The following is a 20,964-nucleotide window of genomic DNA, read 5'->3' on the forward strand; positions in this document are numbered from 1 at the left end:
ACCCCGATCCCTCCATAAAGAGTACCTGTCACTCTTATTACTGTCACATTCCCCCGATCCCTCTATAAAGAGTACCTGTCACTACTATTACTGTCACATTCCCCCCGATCCCTCCATAAAGAGTACCTGTCACTGCTATTACTGTCACATTCCCCCCGATCCCTCCATAAAGAGTACCTGTCACTCCTATTACTGTCACATTCCCCCCGATCCCTCCATAAAGAGTACCTGTCACTGCCTATTACTGTCACATTACCACTGATCCCTCCATAAAGAGTACCTGTCACTGCTATTACTGTCACATTCCCCCCGATCTCTCCATAAAGAGTATCTGTCACTGCCTATTACTGTCACATTCCCCCCGATCCCCCCATAAAGAGTACCTGTCACTGCTATTACTGTCACATTCCCCCCGATCCCTCCATAAAGAGTACCTGTCACTCCTATTACTGTCACATTCCCCCCGATCCCTCCATAAAGAGTACCTGTCACTGCTATTACTGTCACATTCCCCCCGATCTCTCCATAAAGAGTATCTGTCACTGCCTATTACTGTCACATTCCCCCCGATCCCCCCATAAAGAGTACCTGTCACTGCCTATTACTGTCACATTACCACTGATCCCTCCATAAAGAGTACCTGTCACTCCTATTACTGTCACATTCCCCCCGATCTCTCCATAAAGAGTATCTGTCACTGCCTATTACTGTCACATTACCCCCCCCCCCCCCGATCCCTCCATAAAGAGTACCTGTCACTGCCTATTACTGTCACATTCCCCCCGATCCCTCCATAAAGAGTACCTGTCACTCCTATTACTGTCACATTCCTCCCGATCCCTCCATAAAGAGTACCTGTTACTCCTATTACTGTCACATTCCTCCCGATCCCTCCATAAAGAGTACCTGTCACTCGTATTACTGTCACATTCCCCCCGATCCCTCCATAAAGAGTACCTGTCACTCCTATTACTGTCACATTCCCCCCGATCCCTCCATAAAGAGTACCTGTCACTGCTATTACTGTCACATTCCCCCCGATCCCTCCATAAAGAGTACCTGTCACTGCTATTACTGTCACATTCCCCCCGATCCCTCCATAAAGAGTACCTGTCACTCCTATTACTGTCACATTCCCCCCGATCCCTCCATAAAGAGTACCTGTCACTGCCTATTACTGTCACATTACCACTGATCCCTCCATAAAGAGTACCTGTCACTGCTATTACTGTCACATTCCCCCCGATCTCTCCATAAAGAGTATCTGTCACTGCCTATTACTGTCACATTCCCCCCGATCCCCCCATAAAGAGTACCTGTCACTGCCTATTACTGTCACATTCCCCCCGATCCCTCCATAAAGAGTACCTGTCACTCCTATTACTGTCACATTCCTCCCGATCCCTCCATAAAGAGTACCTGTTACTCCTATTACTGTCACATTCCTCCCGATCCCTCCATAAAGAGTACCTGTCACTCCTATTACTGTCACATTCCCCCCGATCCCTCCATAAAGAGTACCTGTCACTCCTATTACTGTCACATTCCCCCCGATCTCTCCATAAAGAGTATCTGTCACTGCTTATTACTGTCACATTCCCCCCGATCCCTCCATAAAGAGTACCTGTCACTGCTTATTACTGTCACATCCCCCCGATCCCTCCATAAAGAGTACCTGTCACTGCTATTACTGTCACAAAGGGATGTTTACATTGCTTCTCACAGCAATAAAAGTCATCAGATTTTAATTTTTTTTTAAAAAACAGTGCTAAAAAAATAAATTAATAAAATAAATAAAGGGCCCCTGTCGCCGTGAGCTCGCGCACGAAAGAAAACGCATACATAAGTCTCACCCGCAAATGAAAACGGTGTTTCAACCACAGATGTGAGGTATCACTGCGATCATCAGAGCGAGAGCAATAATTCTAGAAAAAGACCTCCTTTCTAACTCTAAACTGGTAACCATTAAAACATTTTTAAAGCGTTGCCTATGGAGATTTTTAAGTACCGTAGTTTGTCGCCATTCCACGAGTGTGCGCAATTTTAAACCATAACATGTTAGGTATCTATCTACTCGGCGTAACATTGTCTTTCACAATAAATAGGGCTAACTTTACTGTTTAGTTTTTTTAAATGCAGTGAAATTTATTTTTTTCCCCAAAAAAATTGCGTTTGAGAGACCGCTGTGCAAATACCATGTGACAAAAAATATTGCAATGACCACCATTTTATTCTCTAGAGTATTTAAAAAAAAATATATATATATATATAAAATGTTTGGGGTTCTAAGTCATTTTCTAGCAAAAAATATAGATTTTGACTTGCAAACAACAAATGCCAGAAATAGGCCCGGTCCTTAAGTGGTTAATATGCTCACGTTTGCATTGGTAGAGGAAATTGTTTGTCGTTCCCCATTCCCAGTGCGCCAAACAAGATGCGATGTTCTTCATCACTATAGCATTATCATAGACATCTAGAGAAGAGAAAAACATTTTCTTGAAGAAGCCTATAACCGTTGTCAGACAAGACTAAATGTTTTCTGTATTAACTTCATGCAAACCAGCGCACGTAATCCTCATGTATATCGACACGTATATATGTTGTATGGAAAAAAATGATAAAAAATTTTGTTTGGGTACGCTGTTGCATGACTGAGTAATTGTGATTCAAAGTGTGAGGGCGCTGCTTTTACTAACAGATCTGGCAGCCAGATCGTTGTTCAGTGTACACCGAGTTCTGTGTGTTTTTAAATACAGAACTCTGTGCTGAGATTGGCCACAGCCGATCAGCAGGTATACAGTTAAAATCATTGGCTGAAACCTGTTGGTCAGCAGGGGGCGTGAGCATGCACTCCCAAAACCCGGAAAAAAGCCTGTGATGTATGGGTACATCTCCTAGCCTGGCTGTGCCATCTGCCTGCAGTAGATGTATTGTGGGCGGGTAGCAAGCAGGTAATGATAAAGTTGATTCTTAGCACACATATTCAACATATTTTGGATGCCAAAAAAAGGCATTTTTACTGCATTCACTAACACTGGCCTCACCTGCCCCTTGAAAATGTTCCAAAGAGTAAATCATTTAGAGCACCAATGGCAGGAGAAGGACTCCAGGACCCAGCATCTGTCAGGGCACCAATGGCAGGAGAAGGACTCTTAGACCCAGCATCTGTCAGGACACCAAGAGCAGGAGAAGGGCTTTAGGACCCAGCATCTGTCAGGGCACCAATGGCAGGACAAGGGCTCTAGGATCCAGCATCTGTCAGGGCACCAATGGCAGGAGAAGGGCTCTAGGACCCAGCATCTGTCAGGGCACCAATGGCAGGAGAAGGGCTCTAGGACCCAGCATCTGTCAGTACACCAATGGCAGGAGAAGGACTCTAAGACCCAGCATCTGTCAGGACACCAAGAGCAGGAGAAGGGCTTTAGGACCCAGCATCTGTCAGGGCACCTATGGCAGGAGAAGGGCTCTAGGAGCCAGCATCTGTCAGGGCACCAACAGCAGGAGAAGGAATCCAGGACCCAGCATCTGTCAGGGCACCAACAGCAGGAGAAGGGCTCTAGGACCCAGCATCTGTCAGGACACCAACAGCAGGAGGAGGACTCTAGGACCCAGCATCTGTCAGGGCACCAATGGCAGGAGAAGGGCTCTAGGACCCAGCATCTGTCAGTACACCAATGGCAGGAGAAGGACTCTAAGACCCAGCATCTGTCAGGACACCAAGAGCAGGAGAAGGGCTTTAGGACCCAGCATCTGTCAGGGCACCTATGGCAGGAGAAGGGCTCTAGGACCCAGCATCTGTCAGGGCACCAACAGCAGGAGAAGGACTCCAGGACCCAGCATCTGTCAGGGCACCAACAGCAGGAGAAGGGCTCTAGGACCCAGCATCTGTCAGGACACCAACAGCAGGAGGAGGACTCTAGGACCCAGCATCTGTCAGGGCACCAATGGCAGGAGAAGGGCTCTAGGACCCAGCATCTGTCAGGGCACCAATGGCAGGAGAAGGGCTCTAGGACCCAGCATCTGTCAGGGCACCAACAGCAGGAGAAGGACTCTAGGACCCAGCATCTGTCAGGACACCAACAGCAGGAGGAGGACTCTAGGACCCAGCATCTGTCAGGGCACCAATGGCAGGAGAAGGGCTCTAGGACCCAGAATCTTTCAGAACACCAACAGCAGGAAAAGGACTCTAGGACCCAGCATTTGTCAGGACACCAACAGCAGGAGAAGAATTCTAGGACCCCGCATCTATCAGGACGCCAACAGCAGGAGTAGGGCTCTAGGACCCAGAATCTCTACCAGGACTTCACATGGGCCTTTATAAGGAAGTCTGTCATTGGTTGAAGTTGACGATTGATCTTCAGCTTGTACCGTGTTCCTGTGATCTTTGTTCCTGAAAGTTCTCTGCTACTGACCAGGCTTGTCCTTGACTATTCTCCTACCTGTCTCCTGACCTGACCTCGGCTTGTCCACTGATATTCTCTTCTGTTCTCCCATGTCTGACCCTCTCTGACCTTGCCTGCTCTGTTACCCTCCTGGCTCCGAATTCTGGCTTGAACTGACTTCCCATTGTCTCAGTGCTTACTGATCTGATGTAAGGGTGCTCTGATGGGGACTCTAATTTAAGGGGGACTTTTATGGGGACCCTGATGTAAGGAGAACTATGATTGGGACCCTGATGTAAGGAAGCTCTCTTAGGGACCATGATGTAATGGGGGCTCTAATGTAAGGAGGATTCTGATAGGGACCCTGGTTTAAGGGGGACTCTGATGGGGACCCTGATGTTGGGGGAACTCTGATAGGAATTCCAATGTAAGGAGGACTTTGATAGGACCATTATGTAAGGGGGGCCCTGATGGGGACACTGAAGTAAGGGTGGCTCTGATGGGGACACTGAGGTAAGGGGGGCCCTGAGAGGGACACTGAAGTAAGAGGGGCCCTGATAGGGACACTAAAGTAAGAGGGGCCCTAATAGGGACTTTGAAGTAAGGGGGGGGGCTGATTGATGGGGACACTGAAGTAAGGGTGGCTCTGATGGGGACACTGAAGTAAGGGTGGCTCTGATGGGGACACTGAGGTAAGGGGGCCCCTGATAGGGACACTGAAGTAAGAGGGCCCTGATTGATGGGGACAATGAAGTAAGGGGGGCCCTGATAGGGACACTGAAGTAAGGGGGGCCCTGATAGGGAACCTAATTTATGGAGCACTCTAAAGTAAAGACCACTCTAAAGTATGGGGGACTCTAAGGAAGACTCTCGTATAAGGGGGGACTCTGAGGAGATTTTTTTTAGCCCCTAAATATTTATAAAAATAAGATGTGGCCCTCGTACAGAAATGTTTGGAGACCTCCATTCTAGACATTAGTATCACCTCATCTCATCAATTGTACCCCCCCCCCCCCCGCATTACATACCTCGGAAATATTCAGACCAAGATTTAGGAATTTCTAGAAAAAGGAAAACAAGATGTCATCAGAGTCACCCCAAATATCACATATATAGAAGAATATCAGACAGATTTCTGTATTTCTGAATGGATGGAAGATTTATGAAATGTCATATGAAGAATGATGGAATGTTCTATACTGTTACATTGTAACTTGTCACCTTAGAAGCATCACTCATGTTTAGTAAATGGTGTGCCTGACATGATTACTAAACCCTTCATAAAATATGGGGGCAGTTCAGGCTCTTGTTGCCCATCGGAAGGTTTACCCAACATGATGGAAGAAATGTCACATGATATAATAATGATGTGGAAGCTGTGTATGGAATGGAGCTGTGATGAGAATAATACGTTACAGATCATCTCTCCATACATAATGGTCAGTATCCGACACATGTCTTTCTGGAGTCAGATATTAATGATCACTGTGATTGTACAAATCTCTGTCACCATATCTGTCTGTCACCATATCTCTGTCACCAGACCTCTGTCACCATATGTCTGTCACCATATCTGTCTGTCACCATATGTCTGTCACCATATCTGTCTGTCACCATATCTCTGTCACCATATCGGTCTGTCACCATATCTCTGTCACCATATCTGTCTGTCAGCTTCCTGTAATTACTGAGTTTTATCTGAAGGGGGCCTCTAGATTGGTTTTTTACATGTAATGGTCACCAGCATTGACACTGATAGGGGGGTAGAGATGGAACTCTTGTACTTCCTGATCAATGTTTATAAACAATGTTACTTTGTATCTCTCTATCTCCTGTCTGATCAATGTTTATAAACAATGTTACTTTGTATCTCTCTATCTCCTGTCTGATAAATGTTTATAAACAATGTTACTTTGTATCTCTCTATCTCCTGTCTGATCAATGTTTATAAACAATGTTACTTTGTATCTCTTTATCTTCCGTCTGATCAATGTTTATAAACAATGTTACTTTGTATCTCTTTATCTTCCGTCTGATCAATGTTTATAAACAATGTTACTTTGTATCTCTCTATCTCCTGTCTGATCAATGTTTATAAACAATGTTACTTTGTATCTCTCTATCTCCTGTCTGACCCACATTTATAAACAATGTTACTTTGTATCTCTCTATTTCCTGTCTGACCCACGTATATAAACAATGTTACTTTGTATCTCTCTATCTCCTGTCTGATAAATGTTTATAAACAATGTTACTTTGTATCTCTCTATCTCCTGTCTGATCAATGTTTATAAACAATGTTACTTTGTATCTCTTTATCTTCCGTCTGATCAATGTTTATAAACAATGTTACTTTGTATCTCTCTATCTCCTGTCTGATCAATGTTTATAAACAATGTTACTTTGTATCTCTCTATCTCCTGTCTGACCCACATTTATAAACAATGTTACTTTGTATCTCTCTATTTCCTGTCTGACCCACGTATATAAACATTGTTACTTTGTATCTCTCTATCTCCTGTCTGATAAATGTTTATAAACAATGTTACTTTGTATCTCTTTATCTTCCGTCTGATCAATGTTTATAAACAATGTTACTTTGTATCTCTTTATCTTCCGTCTGATCAATGTTTATAAACAATGTTACTTTGTATCTCTCTATCTCCTGTCTGATCAATGTTTATAAACAATGTTACTTTGTATCTCTCTATCTCCTGTCTGACCCACATTTATAAACAATGTTACTTTGTATCTCTCTATCTCCTGTCTGACCCACATTTATAAACAATGTTACTTTGTATCTCTCTATTTCCTGTCTGACCCACGTATATAAACAATGTTACTTTGTATCTCTCTATCTCCTGTCTGATAAATGTTTATAAACAATGTTACTTTGTATCTCTCTATCTCCTGTCTGATCAATGTTTATAAACAATGTTACTTTGTATCTCTTTATCTTCCGTCTGATCAATGTTTATAAACAATGTTACTTTGTATCTCTCTATCTCCTGTCTGATCAATGTTTATAAACAATGTTACTTTGTATCTCTCTATCTCCTGTCTGACCCACATTTATAAACAATGTTACTTTGTATCTCTCTATTTCCTGTCTGACCCACGTATATAAACATTGTTACTTTGTATCTCTCTATCTCCTGTCTGATAAATGTTTATAAACAATGTTACTTTGTATCTCTCTATCTCCTGTCTGATCAATGTTTATAAACAATGTTACTTTGTATCTCTCTATCTCCTGTCTGATAAATGTTTATAAACAATGTTACTTTGTATCTCTCTATCTCCTGTCTGATCAATGTTTATAAACAATGTTACTTTGTATCTCTCTATCTCCTGTCTGATCAATGTTTATAAACAATGTTACTTTGTATCTCTCTATCTCCTGTCTGATAAATGTTTATAAACAATGTTACTTTGTATCTCTCTATCTCCTGTCTGATCAATGTTTATAAACAATGTTACTTTGTATCTCTCTATCTCCTGTCTGATCAATGTTTATAAACAATGTTACTTTGTATCTCTCTATCTCCTGTCTGATCAATGTTTATAAACAATGTTACTTTGTATCTCTCTATCTCCTGTCTGATCAATGTTTATAAACAATGTTACTTTGTATCTCTCTATCTCCGGTCTGATCAATGTTTATAAACTTTGTTACTTTGTATCTCTCTATCTCCGGTCTGATCAATGTTTATAAACATTGTTACTTTGTATCTCTCTATCTACTGTCTGATCAATATTTATAAACAATGTTACTTTATATCTCTCTATTTTTTGTCTTATCAATGTTCATAAACAATGTTACTTTATATCTCTCTATTTTCTGTCTGATCAATGTTTATAAACAATGTTACTTTGTATCTCTCTATCTACTGTCTGATCAATATTTATAAACAATGTTACTTTATATCTCTCTATTTTCTGTCTTATCAATGTTTATAAACAATGTTACTTTATATCTCTCTATTTTCTGTCTGATCAATGTTTATAAACAATGTTATTTTGTATCTCTCTATCTACTGTCTGATCAATATTTATAAACAATGTTACTTTATATCTCTCCATTTCCTGTCTGATCAATGTTTATAAACAATGTTACTTTGTATCTCTCTATGCCCCCGTTCACACTGGGGCGACGCTACTTCACCGGGCGACCTCACAGGTCACGGCGTGCTGCTCGCACCGCGACCATAACATTGAAGTCTATGCAGGTCGCTCCCAGGTCGCCCCAAAGAAGCTCCGGACCCTTTTTCTAAGTCGGAGCGACTTGTGTCGCTCCTATTAGAACGGGTCCACAGCTTCTCTACGGCAGGCGACCTGTCAGGTGACCAGGTCACCTGACAGGTCGCCCCAGTGTGAATGGGGGCTATCTCCTGTCTGATCAATGTTTATAAACAATGTTACTTTGTATCTCTCTATCTCCTGTCTGATCAGTCTTTATAAACGGATGACTTTAAATACAATAAATCATATCCAGTTCATAAGGCACATAGCAATGTGTGTGCTTCCAATAAAGTGATATGAAGAGTGTCCCCGTATCCAATTGAAGAAAATCCAGTGATGAAAACAAGTTGTAAACACCAATTAGTGAATCCCTCCACCAGGTGAATCAGCCTCTCACCTTCCTGAAGGACCCAAACGGGCCAGCAATCACATGTATCATTGATCAGACTTCCAGGAAAGAGCCACACTGTATTGCACCTCGAGGGATCCCGGGACATATAAAAAACAGATGAAGAAATCTAGTGCTCTCTGCTTACTAATGAGGGTATGCTTTATTAGAGAAAGGCAGATCAACTCACATTTGTTGGGCACTCAGCCGTGCCTGCTGTATAATCGATGTCAGCGATCTGTTACCAGAGAGAGACTCTGCGTCGGCCACGCACGCTCCGTCCCCCTATACGCGTTACGTCGAGCGTAATGCTCCTTTGACTTCCTCGGTAGGGGTGGCTAGTGCGTGCCAAGCCTCACTTTAAATACATCAACACTCAGGTGGATTGGCCAGCAGATCTCAGTCCCTCCCCCCGCTCATAGCTCACAACAGGACATCTGAACCTCCGAACCAGGCATGTTTACGGCGGTGTCACTGGCTCATATCGCTAATGGGGCAATTTTAATGTATGGGCATTGATCAAATTACTATTGCACATTTTTTTTTTTTTTTATTAAAATGTTTGGTCTCAGATAAAAATATAATGCATGATGGGGTGTTATCTATTACTAATAAAACAATTTAGATCGAAATCCTTATTTAAACCTCTGGGTGCCAACACCTTGGCCTCGTAGACCCAAAAGGATTCCCTTCTGCTAAGCTGGCGAATATAATTACCTCCTCGCCAGTGTGGTTGGACATGTTCAATTCCCCAGAATTTCAGGGAATGAGGTTTCTTATCATGAAACATTTTAAAGTGCTTGGATACGTTGTGTGAAACCTCCCCCTTCTTTATGTTAGAGATATGTTCCCCTATCCTCACATTTAGGGCTCTGGAGGTGCGTCCTACATACTGGAGTCCGCACCCACATTCCATCATGTAAACAACCCCAATTGTGGTACATGTTATTAGGTCTTTAATCTGGTATTCTTTACCTGTGCTATTACAAATAAAAGTTTTCTTCTTTTTGGTGTTTTTTTTTAGTCTGCTGGCAAACACCACATCTGCCGCACGCATGGAATCCAGACAAGAACTGAAAAATTGTATTTTTCTTGGGTCTAGGGGGATCTATCACTCCCGGGGCCAGCCTGTCCTTCAAAATAGGAGCTCTCCTATATATGAAGCCAGGTCTCTCCGGGAGGTGGGGTCCCAAAATTCCATCTTGTTTAAGCACCCCCCAGTGCTTTCTTACAATGCGTTCAACCTGTTAATGCTGAACGTTGCAATCTAGCACTAGTTTAAAGTTGCTGTTGTTTCTATTATCATCCCTGGACGCAACAGCCTTGTTGGCTAAAAGTTCTGTTCTATTCAGATTGGATACTTGTTGTAAATCAGAAGACACTTTTTTCATATCGTACCCTTTAATTTTAAACCTGTCTACCAATATTTGGGACTGTGCTTTGAAATCTTCCTCCTTAGAACAGTTCCTCTTAATACGGATCAGCTGACCCCTCGGAATATTAAAAAGCCAATTCCTGTGGTGGCAGCTGTCCATAGACAAATACGAGTTACGGTCAGTAGGTTTAAAAAAATTTCTAGTGTGTAACTGGCCGTCTAGAACAAAAATCTCTAGATCGAGGAACTGTATCTTTTCTTTGCTCTCAGTCCATGATAAAACAATGTTCCTATTGTTAAAATTCATTCTACCTTTAAAATCATTAAAAGAATTCAAATCTCCCTCCCAAATCATGATCAGATCATCTATAAATCTCTTGTAAAAGATCAGTTCTGGGGGTCTGTTGGATAAAACCTCTTCTGCTTCCCATTGGGCCATGAATAAATTGGCTACACTGGGGGCAAATCTAGCCCCCATAGCCACGCCTTTGGTTTGTAAGAAAAAGTCCCCTGAGTACCAAAAATAATTATGTTTTAAACAAAAATCCAAACTTTCTAACAGGAATTCTATATGATCACCATCCAATCCCGACTCATCCAGGGCCCATGATGCGGCCCTCATGGCGGCATCATGCCCGATGATCGTGTACAGAGAGCCTACATCTGCAGTCGCCAGAATGCAGTTCTCTGAGATAGGAAGGGATTGTAGGTCCTGAATGATATGTTTGGTATCTTTTGTATATGCTGGTGTCCGGGTAACCAATGGCTGCAAGTAAAAATCAATGTATTGGCCCAATCTGGAGCTCAGGGAGTCAATGCCGTTAATGATTGGTCTCCCCGGAGGTTTCTCCACAGACTTATGGATTTTAGGGAGAAAGTATATAATAGGGGTTCGACAGGCGGTAGGGTTTAAATAAAGTGCTTCTTTTTTATTCAAAATGGCGTCATCCAGCCCATTTTGAATTAGTACATCCAGTTCTTTTTTATATACATTGAGTGGGTTACCGCTCAAGCAAATTGCCAACATTTATTATTCCAGGTTTTAGCTTATTGATGTACTTTTAATATTTTTAATATTGTTAATTATGGTATGAGATTTTGTGAATACGTGTTTTAGTTGTTTTAATGTAAACCAGAGAGGTATCTGCGCCACCACGCGATCTCCGCAATGTGCAATAGTAATTTGATCAATGCCCATACATTAAAATTGCCCCATTAGCGATATGAGCCAGTGACACCGCCGTAAACATGCCTGGTTCGGAGGTTCAGATGTCCTGTTGTGAGCTATGAGCGGGGGGAGGGACTGAGATCTGCTGGCCAATCCACCTGAGTGTTGATGTATTTAAAGTGAGGCTTGGCACGCACTAGCCACCCCTACCGAGGAAGTCAAAGGAGCATTACGCTCGACGTAACGCGTATGGGGGGACGGAGCGTGCATGGCCGACGCAGAGTCTCTCTCTGGTAACAGATCGCTGACATCGATTATACAGCAGGCACGGCTGAGTGCCCAACAAATGTGAGTTGATCTGCCTTTCTCTAATAAAGCACACCCTTATTAGTAAGCAGAGAGCACTAGATTTCTTCATCTGTTTTTTATATGTCCCGGGATCCCTCGAGGTGCAATACAGTGTGGCTCTTTCCTGGAAGTCTGATCAATGATACATGTGATTGCTGGCCCGTTTGGGTCCTTCAGGAAGGTGAGAGGCTGATTCACCTGGTGGAGGGATTCACTAATTGGTGTTTACAACTTGTTTTCATCACTGGATTTTCTTCAATTGGATACGGGGACACTCTTCATATCACTTTATTGGAAGCACACACATTGCTATGTGCCTTATGAACTGGATATGATTTATTGTATTTAAAGTCATCACTTTTTTATTATATTTCTGGCGCATCACATTTTGGTAGGATTTATAGTTTATTGTGACTTGTGAAACACGATTGGTGTATGCTGCCGGATACCACTTATATACTTTCACACACCTGATTTATGCACAGTGAATTGAGGTTGAGTTATTTTATCACATATATTGGGTTTGCGCTGATAGTTTTTTTGTATTTCAGTCTTTATAAACACTTGTTGTGAAGTGGGAGGGGGGGGGGGTGAAGCAGAGGGGGAGAAGGACTGGATGTGTTACACACGTTGTGCACTAGGATGAAATGGTTTGGATGTATGTAGCGTGTCCCGTGTGCTCAACTGTTATACAAGCTGTACACTCACTACTTTACATTGTAGCAAAGTGTCATTTCTTCAGTCTTGTCACATGAAAAGGTAGGATAAAATATTTACAAAAATTTGAGGGGTGTACTTACTTATGTGTTATACTGTATATATAACTGGCCCTGGTTAGCGCCGTGCTGAGATCTCTGTGATACGTCTCTACATTGATAAGCCGTTATAGATCTACACACCTCCATTCACACAAATGGTCGAACTGTTTTATTTCCATTCACTGAGTCACCCCCCAGCATCACACACCTGGTACCTGTATACTGTACATCACACACCTGGTACCTGTATACTGTACATCACACACCTGATACCTGTATACTGTACATCACACACCTGTTACCTGTATATTGTACATCACACCTAATACCTGTATAGTGTACATCCTTGGTCCTCAACCCTGGTCCTCAGGGCCCACTAACAGGCCAGATTTGCAAGATAACTGAAATACATCCCAGGTGATATAATTTGCTGCTCAGTGATTGCAGTACTCTAGTCTGCATCTCCCCAAGGTAATACTTAAAATCTGGCCTGTTAGTGGGCCCTGAGGACCGGAGTTGAGGACCACTGCTTTACATCACACACCTGATACCTGTATACTGTACATCACACACCTGGTATCTGTATACCTTACATCACACATCTGGTACCTGTATACTGTACATCACATACCTGATACCTGTATACTGTACATCACACACCTGGTACCTGTATACTGTACATCACACACCAGGTACCTGTATACTGTACATCACACACCTGGTACCTGTATACTGTACATCACACAGCTGGTACCTGTATACTGTACATCACATACCTGATACCTGTATACTGTACATCACATACCTGATACCTGTATACTGTACATCACACACCTGGTACCTGTATACTGTACATCACTTATCTGGTACCTGTATACTGTACATCACATACCTGGTACCCTTATACTGTACATCACACACCTGATACCTGTATACCGTACATCACACACCTAATACCTGTATACTGTACATCACACACCTAATACCTGTATACTGTACATCACATACCTGATACCTGTATACTGTACATCACACACCTAATACCTGTATACTGTACATCACACACCTAATACCTGTATACTGTACATCACACACCTGGTACCTGTATACTGTACATCATACACCTGATACCTGTATACTGTACATCACATACCTGGTACCCTTATACTGTACATCACACACCTGTTACCTGTATACCGTACATCACACACCTAATACCTGTATACTGTACATCACATACCTGATACCTGTATACTGTACATCACACACCTGATACCTGTATACTGCACATCACACACCTGGTACCTGTATACTGTACATCACACACCTGATACCTGTATACTGTACATCACACACCTAATACCTGTATACTGTACATCACACACCTGGTACCTGTATACTGTACATCATACACCTGATACCTGTATACTGTACATCGCATACCTGGTACCCTTATACTGTACATCACACACCTGTTACCTGTATACTGTACATCACACACCTGATACCTGTATACTGTACATCACACACCTGTTACCTGTATACTGTACATCACACACCTGATACCTGTATACCGTACATCACACACCTGATACCTGTATACTGTACATCACACACCTGATACCTGTATACTGTACATCACACACCTGATACCTGTATACCGTACATCACACACCTGATACCTGTATACTGTACATCACACACCTAATACCTGTATACTGTACATCACATACCTGATACCTGTATACCGTACATCACACACCTAATACCTGTATACTGTACATCACATACCTGATACCTGTATACTGTACATCACACCTGGTACCTGTATACTGTACATCACACACCTGATACCTGTATACTCTACATCACACACCTGATACCTGTATACTGTACATCACACACCTAATACCTGTATACTGTACATCACACACCTGATACCTGTATACCGTACATCACACACCTAATACCTGTATACTGTACATCACATACCTGATACCTGTATACTGTACATCACACCTGGTACCTGTATACTGTACATCACACACCTGATACCTGTATACTCTACATCACACACCTGATACCTGTATACCGTACATCACACACCTGATACCTGTATACTGTACATCACACACCTAATACCTGTATACTGTACATCACATACCTGATACCTGTATACCGTACATCACACACCTAATACCTGTATACTGTACATCACATACCTGATACCTGTATACTGTACATCACACCTGGTACCTGTATACTGTACATCACACACCTGATACCTGTATACTCTACATCACACACCTGATACCTGTATACCGTACATCACACACCTGATACCTGTATACCGTACATCACACACCTGATACCTGTATACCGTACATCACATACCTGATACCTGTATACTGTACATCACACACCTGATACCTGTATACTGTACATCACACACCTGGTACCTGTATACTGTACATCACACACCTGGTACCTGTATACTGTACATCACATACCTGATACCTGTATACTGTACATCACACACCTGATACCTGTATACCGTACATCACACACCTAATACCTGTATACTGTACATCACATACCTGATACCTGTATACCGTACATCACACACCTAATACCTGTATACTGTACATCACATACCTGATACCTGTATACTGTACATCACACCTGGTACCTGTATACTCTACATCACACACCTGATACCTGTATACCGTACATCACACACCTGATACCTGTATACCGTACATCACACACCTGATACCTGTATACCGTACATCACACACCTGATACCTGTATACCGTACATCACATACCTGATACCTGTATACCGTACATCACATACCTGATACCTGTATACCGTACATCACATACCTGATACCCGTGAACTGCGTGACACCATTCGCTCATCTGCATGAAGTGAAACAGACAGAGAACATGTAGAGAATGAGTGACTCCGCCTCCATTAAAGTGTATTTCACAGTACGGGTATAAATATCATACATTCTAATACAAGTATTGCCATAATATCCGTGTGTAGAGTGTGTGATACACACCGGCCCCCAGAGGGGGGCACTGTTTCCTGTCACACTCTGCCAACATTGATCTATCTATCTATAATCTGTCTGTCTGACTGTCTATAATCTGTCTGTCTATAATCTCTCTGTCTGTCTGTCTATAGTCTGTCTGTCTATAATCTGTCTGTCTGTTTGACTGCCCATTATCTGTCTGTCTGTCTATAATCTGTCTCTCTGACTGTCCATAATCTGTCTGTCTATAATCTCTCTGACTGTCCATAATCTGTCTGTCTATAATCTGTCTGTCTGTCTGTCTGTCTATAATATGTCTTTCTGACTGTCTATAATCTGTCTGACTGTCTATATTCTGTCTGTCTGACTGTCTATAATCTGTCTGTCTGTCTGACTGTCTATAATCTGTCTGTCTGACTATCTATAATCTGTCTGACTGTCAATAATCTGTCTGTCTGACTGTCTATAATCTGTCTGTCTATAATCTGTCTGTCTGACTGTCTATAATCTGTCTGTCTGACTGTCTATAATCTGTATGTCAATAATCTGTCTGTCTGACTGTCTAAAATCTGTCTATCTATAATCTGTCTGTCTAACTATCTATAATCTGTCTGTATATAATCTTCATGTCTATAATCTGTCTGACTGTCTATAATCTGTCTGGCCGACTGTCTATAATCTTTCTGTCTATAATCTGTCTATCTGACTGTCTATAATCCGTCTGTCTATCTATAATCTGTCTGTCTGACTGTCCATAATCTTTCTGTTTATAATATGTCTGTCTCACTGTCCATAATCTGTCTGTCTATAATCTGTCTGTCTGACTGTCTAAAATCTTTCTCTGTATTATCTGTCTGTCTGTCTGTCCATAATCTGCCTGTCTATAATCTGTCTGTCTGTCTATAGTCTGTCTGTCTATAATCTGTCTGTTTGACTGCCCATAATCTGTCTGTCTGTCTATAATCTGTCTCTCTGACTGTCCATAATCTGTCTATAATCTGTCTGTCTGTCTATAATATGTCTTTCTGACTGTCTATAATCTGTCTGGCTGACAATAATATGTCTGTCTGACTTTCTATAATATGTGTGTCTGACTTTCTATAATATATCTGTCTGACTGTCTATAATCTGTCTGTCTGACTGTCTATAATCTGTCTGACTGTCTATAATCTGTCTGTCTATAATCTGACTTTCTGTCTGTCTATAACCTGTCTGTCTGACTGTCCATAATCTGTCGGTCTATAATCTGTCTGACTGTCTAAAATCTGTCTGTCTATAATCTGTCTGTCTGACTGTCTATAATCTGTATGTCAATAATCTGTCTGTCTGACTGTCTAAAATCTGTCTATCTATAATCTGTCTGTCTAACTATCTATAATCTGTCTGTATATAATCTTCATGTCTACAATCTGTCTGTCTATAATCTGTCTGACTGTCTGTAATCTGTCTGGCCGACTGTCTATAATCTTTCTGTCTATAATCTGTCTGTCTGACTGTCTATAATCCGCCTGTCTATCTATAATCTGTCTGTCTGACTGTCCATAATCTGTCTGTCTGACTGTCTATAATCCGCCTGTCTATCTATAATCTGTCTGTCTCACTGTCCATAATCTGTCTGTCTATAATCTGTCTGTCTGTCCATTGATCTATCTATCTATAATCTGTCTGTCTGCCTGTCAATAATCTGTCTGTCTGACTGTCTATAATCTGTCTGTCTATAATCTCTCTGTCTATAGTCTGTCTATAATCTGTCTGTCTGTTTGACTGCCCATAATCTGTCTGTCTGTCTATAATCTGTCTCTCTGACTGTCCATAATCTGTCTGTCTATAATCTGTCTGTCTGTAATATGTCTTTCTGACTGTCTATAATCTGTCTGACTGTCTATATTCTGTCTGTCTGACTGTCTATAATCTGTCTGTCTGACTGTCTATAATCTGTCTGTCCGTCTATAATATGTCTGTCTGACTATCTATAATCTGTCTGACTGTCAATAATCTGTCTGTCTGACTGTCTATAATCTGTCTGTCTATAATCTGACTTTGTCTGTCTATAACCTGTCTGTCTGACTGTCCATAATCTGTCTGTCTATAATCTGTCTGTCTGACTGTCTAAAATCTGTCTGTCTATAATCTGTCTGTCTGACTGTCTATAATCTGTATGTCAATAATCTGTCTGTCTGACTGTCTAAAATCTGTCTATCTATAATCTGTCTGTATATAATCTTCATGTCCATAATCTGTCTGTCTATAATCTGTCTGTCTGACTGTCTATAATCTTTCTCTCTATTATCTGTCTGCCTGTCCTTCTGTCTATAATCTGTCTGTCTGACTGTCTATATTCTGTCTGTCTATAATCTGTCTGTCTGTCTGTCCATAATCTGCCTGTCTATAATCTGTCTGCCTGTCTATAATCTGTCTGTCTATAATCTGTCTGTCTGACTGTCTATAATCTGTCTGTCTGACTGTCTATAATCTGTCTGACTGTCTATAATCTGTCTGTCTGACTTTCTATAATCTGTCTGTCTGTCTATAATCTGTCTGTCCACAATTTTTCTGTCTGTCTATAATCTGTCTTTCTGACTGTCCATAATCTGTCTGTCTATAATCCTTCTGACTGTCTATAATCTGTCTGTCTGGTTGTCTATAATCTTTCTGTCTACAATCTGTCTGTCTATAATTTGTCTGTCTATAATCTGTATGTTTATAATCTGTCTGTCTATAATCTGTCTGGCTGTCTGTCTGCCTGTCTATAATCTGTCTGTCTATAATCTGACTGTCTATAATCTGTTTGTCTGTCTATAATCTGTCTGTCTATAATCTGTCTATCTATAATCTGTCTGTCTGTCTGTAGAGATGTCCTTGCGGTTCGTCCAGCGGTCGGTTCGCGGCAAATTTTTCTTGTTCGCTACCCACCAAATTTGTGAACACATGGCGTTTTTCGCGGCGGCCATATTAGTTTACATTGGGGAGAACTTTGACCCATGACACAGCCATCAGCTGGAACGGGACAGCCAATAAAAACATTTCAGCAGATGGACATGCCCACTACCCTATAAATAGACCTGAGCTGTCGGCCATTTCACATTCTGCTTTTTGCCAGTGTAGGGAGAGGTCTGCTGTGCTCATGAAGGAGAGTTTGCTAGACACAAATAGCTCTGTGAAGATCCACAAAAGTCCTTTTCAGGGCTGGTATTTCGGTATAGGTCTACTAGTATCTTCTCAGTATAGGGACAGGTATCCAGTCGGTGCTTTAGGGGCAGTTAGAGATCGGCAGCAGTCACACAAATCGCTCTGTTAATGTCCACAAAAGCCATTTAAAGGGCTGCAAATTTTTTGGTATTGCTGTGCAGTGCACTGAAAAGGGGGGGGGGGGGAGGTGGGTAATCTTCAGTATAATATAATTTGTAGAAAGCATATTATAGTGAATTAGTAGTATTATTGTGCACTGTGCAGCATTGTGACAGGTGTGGTGGTGACTGAGCGTTGCTGCAGCAATACTACAAACAGTGACAAAAGAACTTATAATGTATTATAACTGGTGTGATAGACCAATGCCCCCCCCCCCATACCACATATTGAAGTGGGGTGTTATCTGAGTATACTTTTTACAAGTGTATTTGTGTCCTGCAACAATATTGCCTCTTTTGCGGAGTTAAGTCTGCTACACACAGTGCCAAACTCACTGGCCAATTTTTGAACAACTGGTGTGATACACCAATGCCCCCCCCAATACCACATATTGAATTGAGGTGTTATTTAACAGTATACTTTTCTAAGAGTGTATTTTAGTACTGCAAAAATGTGGCCTCTTTTGCTGTGTTAACTGTGCTACACACTGTGACAACAGTTACTGGCCAATTATTTGTAGAACTGGTGTGATAAACCTGTGGCCCCCCAATACCACAGATTGAAGCGGGGTGTTATCTACCTTTTTCCAGATAAACTGCGATTCTCTAGAGACTTTTGTCACAGGGTAATTAAAAAACATGACAGGCAGAGGAAGAGGCAGACACGTATGCAGGGGTGGTAGGGGTAGGGCAGAAGCAGTAGGCTGGAGACAAACTGTGAAGTTTCAAAAGCCGCGTGCAATTATGTCAAAGGATGCACCAGACTTGGTTGGATGGCTCGCTCAGCCTTCCTCTTCTGCACCCTCTTCACTCTGCTTTGTGCACCCTCAAAGACACCACCACCACATACCCTCCGCTTGAGTCACAGGAATTATTTTCCGATCCATCACAAGACATTTGCGATGCCCAGCCATTCCTGGCATCGGATCAGGAAGAGGAGATAGCAACAGCCGCCACTCAGCAGTCTGATGGCAGTACCCAGATCAGCCCAAGGAGGTTGGTCCCCGCTGTTGCTGCCTACTCCGAGATCTCAAATGTTAGTGGTGGGGAAGGTGACGTGGATGATGACGTGTCTATGGACGTCACGTGGGTGTCCACAAGAGAGGAAGAGGAAGGGAGTTCAGAGGGAGAGACGGACCGGCAGATAGGGAGGAGACGCAGGCAGAACTTGCATTGCACAAGAGGTACAAAGCAGACTGCAAATGTATCAGGAGTGAGCCATCAACCATGTACAGTCACATCTGGCACTCCCAGGACACCGGCACATGGCTCCGCAGTGTGGACTTTTTTTAATGTGTCCGTTGCGGACAACAGTGTTGCCATCTGCAGCCTTTGCAGTCAACGCATAAGTAGCGGTAAGCCCAACACTCACCTAGGGACAACCGCCTTAAAAAGGCACCTGAACTCCCATCATTGAGCCCAGTGGGAGCAACACCATCAGAACCCACAAAGCCACACTCCAGGCTCTCACCATCCAGCGCCTTCTCCTTCTCCTCTCTCCTCACATTTGTGCTCCACTCCACCTGCCATGATGCCGTCGTCACGCAGTTCTGGAAAAAGGCAGGCTTCTGCGGTCCAAATGTTGGAGCGGAAAAAAATTATGACGCTGGATAACCCTCTTGCCCAAGGTTTGACTGCTGGCTTGTCAGAACTGATAGCCTGCAAACTACTGCCATATCAACTGGTGAACTTGGAGGACTTTCGTAAATTTGTGGCCATTGGAACACCACAATGGAAGGTCCCAGGCAGGAAATAATTCTCGCAGAAGGGCATTCCAGAGCTGTATTGCCATGTTCAGCGGCAAGTAAATATTTCTCTGGTTGGTGCCAAGATACATCTGACCACAGACACGTGGTCTAGCAAACACTGGCAGGGAAGGTATATCACTTTTACTGCCCACTGGATGAACCTGACGG

The 20,964-nt window shown here is 42.3% G+C and overlaps 1 protein-coding gene across 1 annotated transcript in view; it reads right to left on the bottom strand.

The window, feature by feature from the left end:
- LOC309550724 (cytosolic phospholipase A2 gamma-like) overlaps positions 1-20,964 on the bottom strand; it is a gene marked incomplete at its 3' end in the record, with an annotated part of 188,761 nt that overhangs the window by 35,423 nt on the left and 132,374 nt on the right. Inside the window, exons 9-11 of the mRNA XM_082251061.1 lie at positions 15,547-15,582; positions 5,411-5,443; positions 2,378-2,473 (exon numbers count right to left, since the gene is read on the bottom strand). Of these exons, the coding sequence (XP_082107187.1) occupies positions 2,378-2,473; positions 5,411-5,443; positions 15,547-15,582 (165 nt within the window). The remainder of the gene's footprint in view (positions 1-2,377; positions 2,474-5,410; positions 5,444-15,546; positions 15,583-20,964) is intronic.

This window comes from Pelophylax lessonae (assembly GCF_965119305.1).
Source record: "Pelophylax lessonae genome assembly, chromosome: 1".
Taxonomy (NCBI): Eukaryota; Metazoa; Chordata; class Amphibia; order Anura; family Ranidae; genus Pelophylax; species Pelophylax lessonae.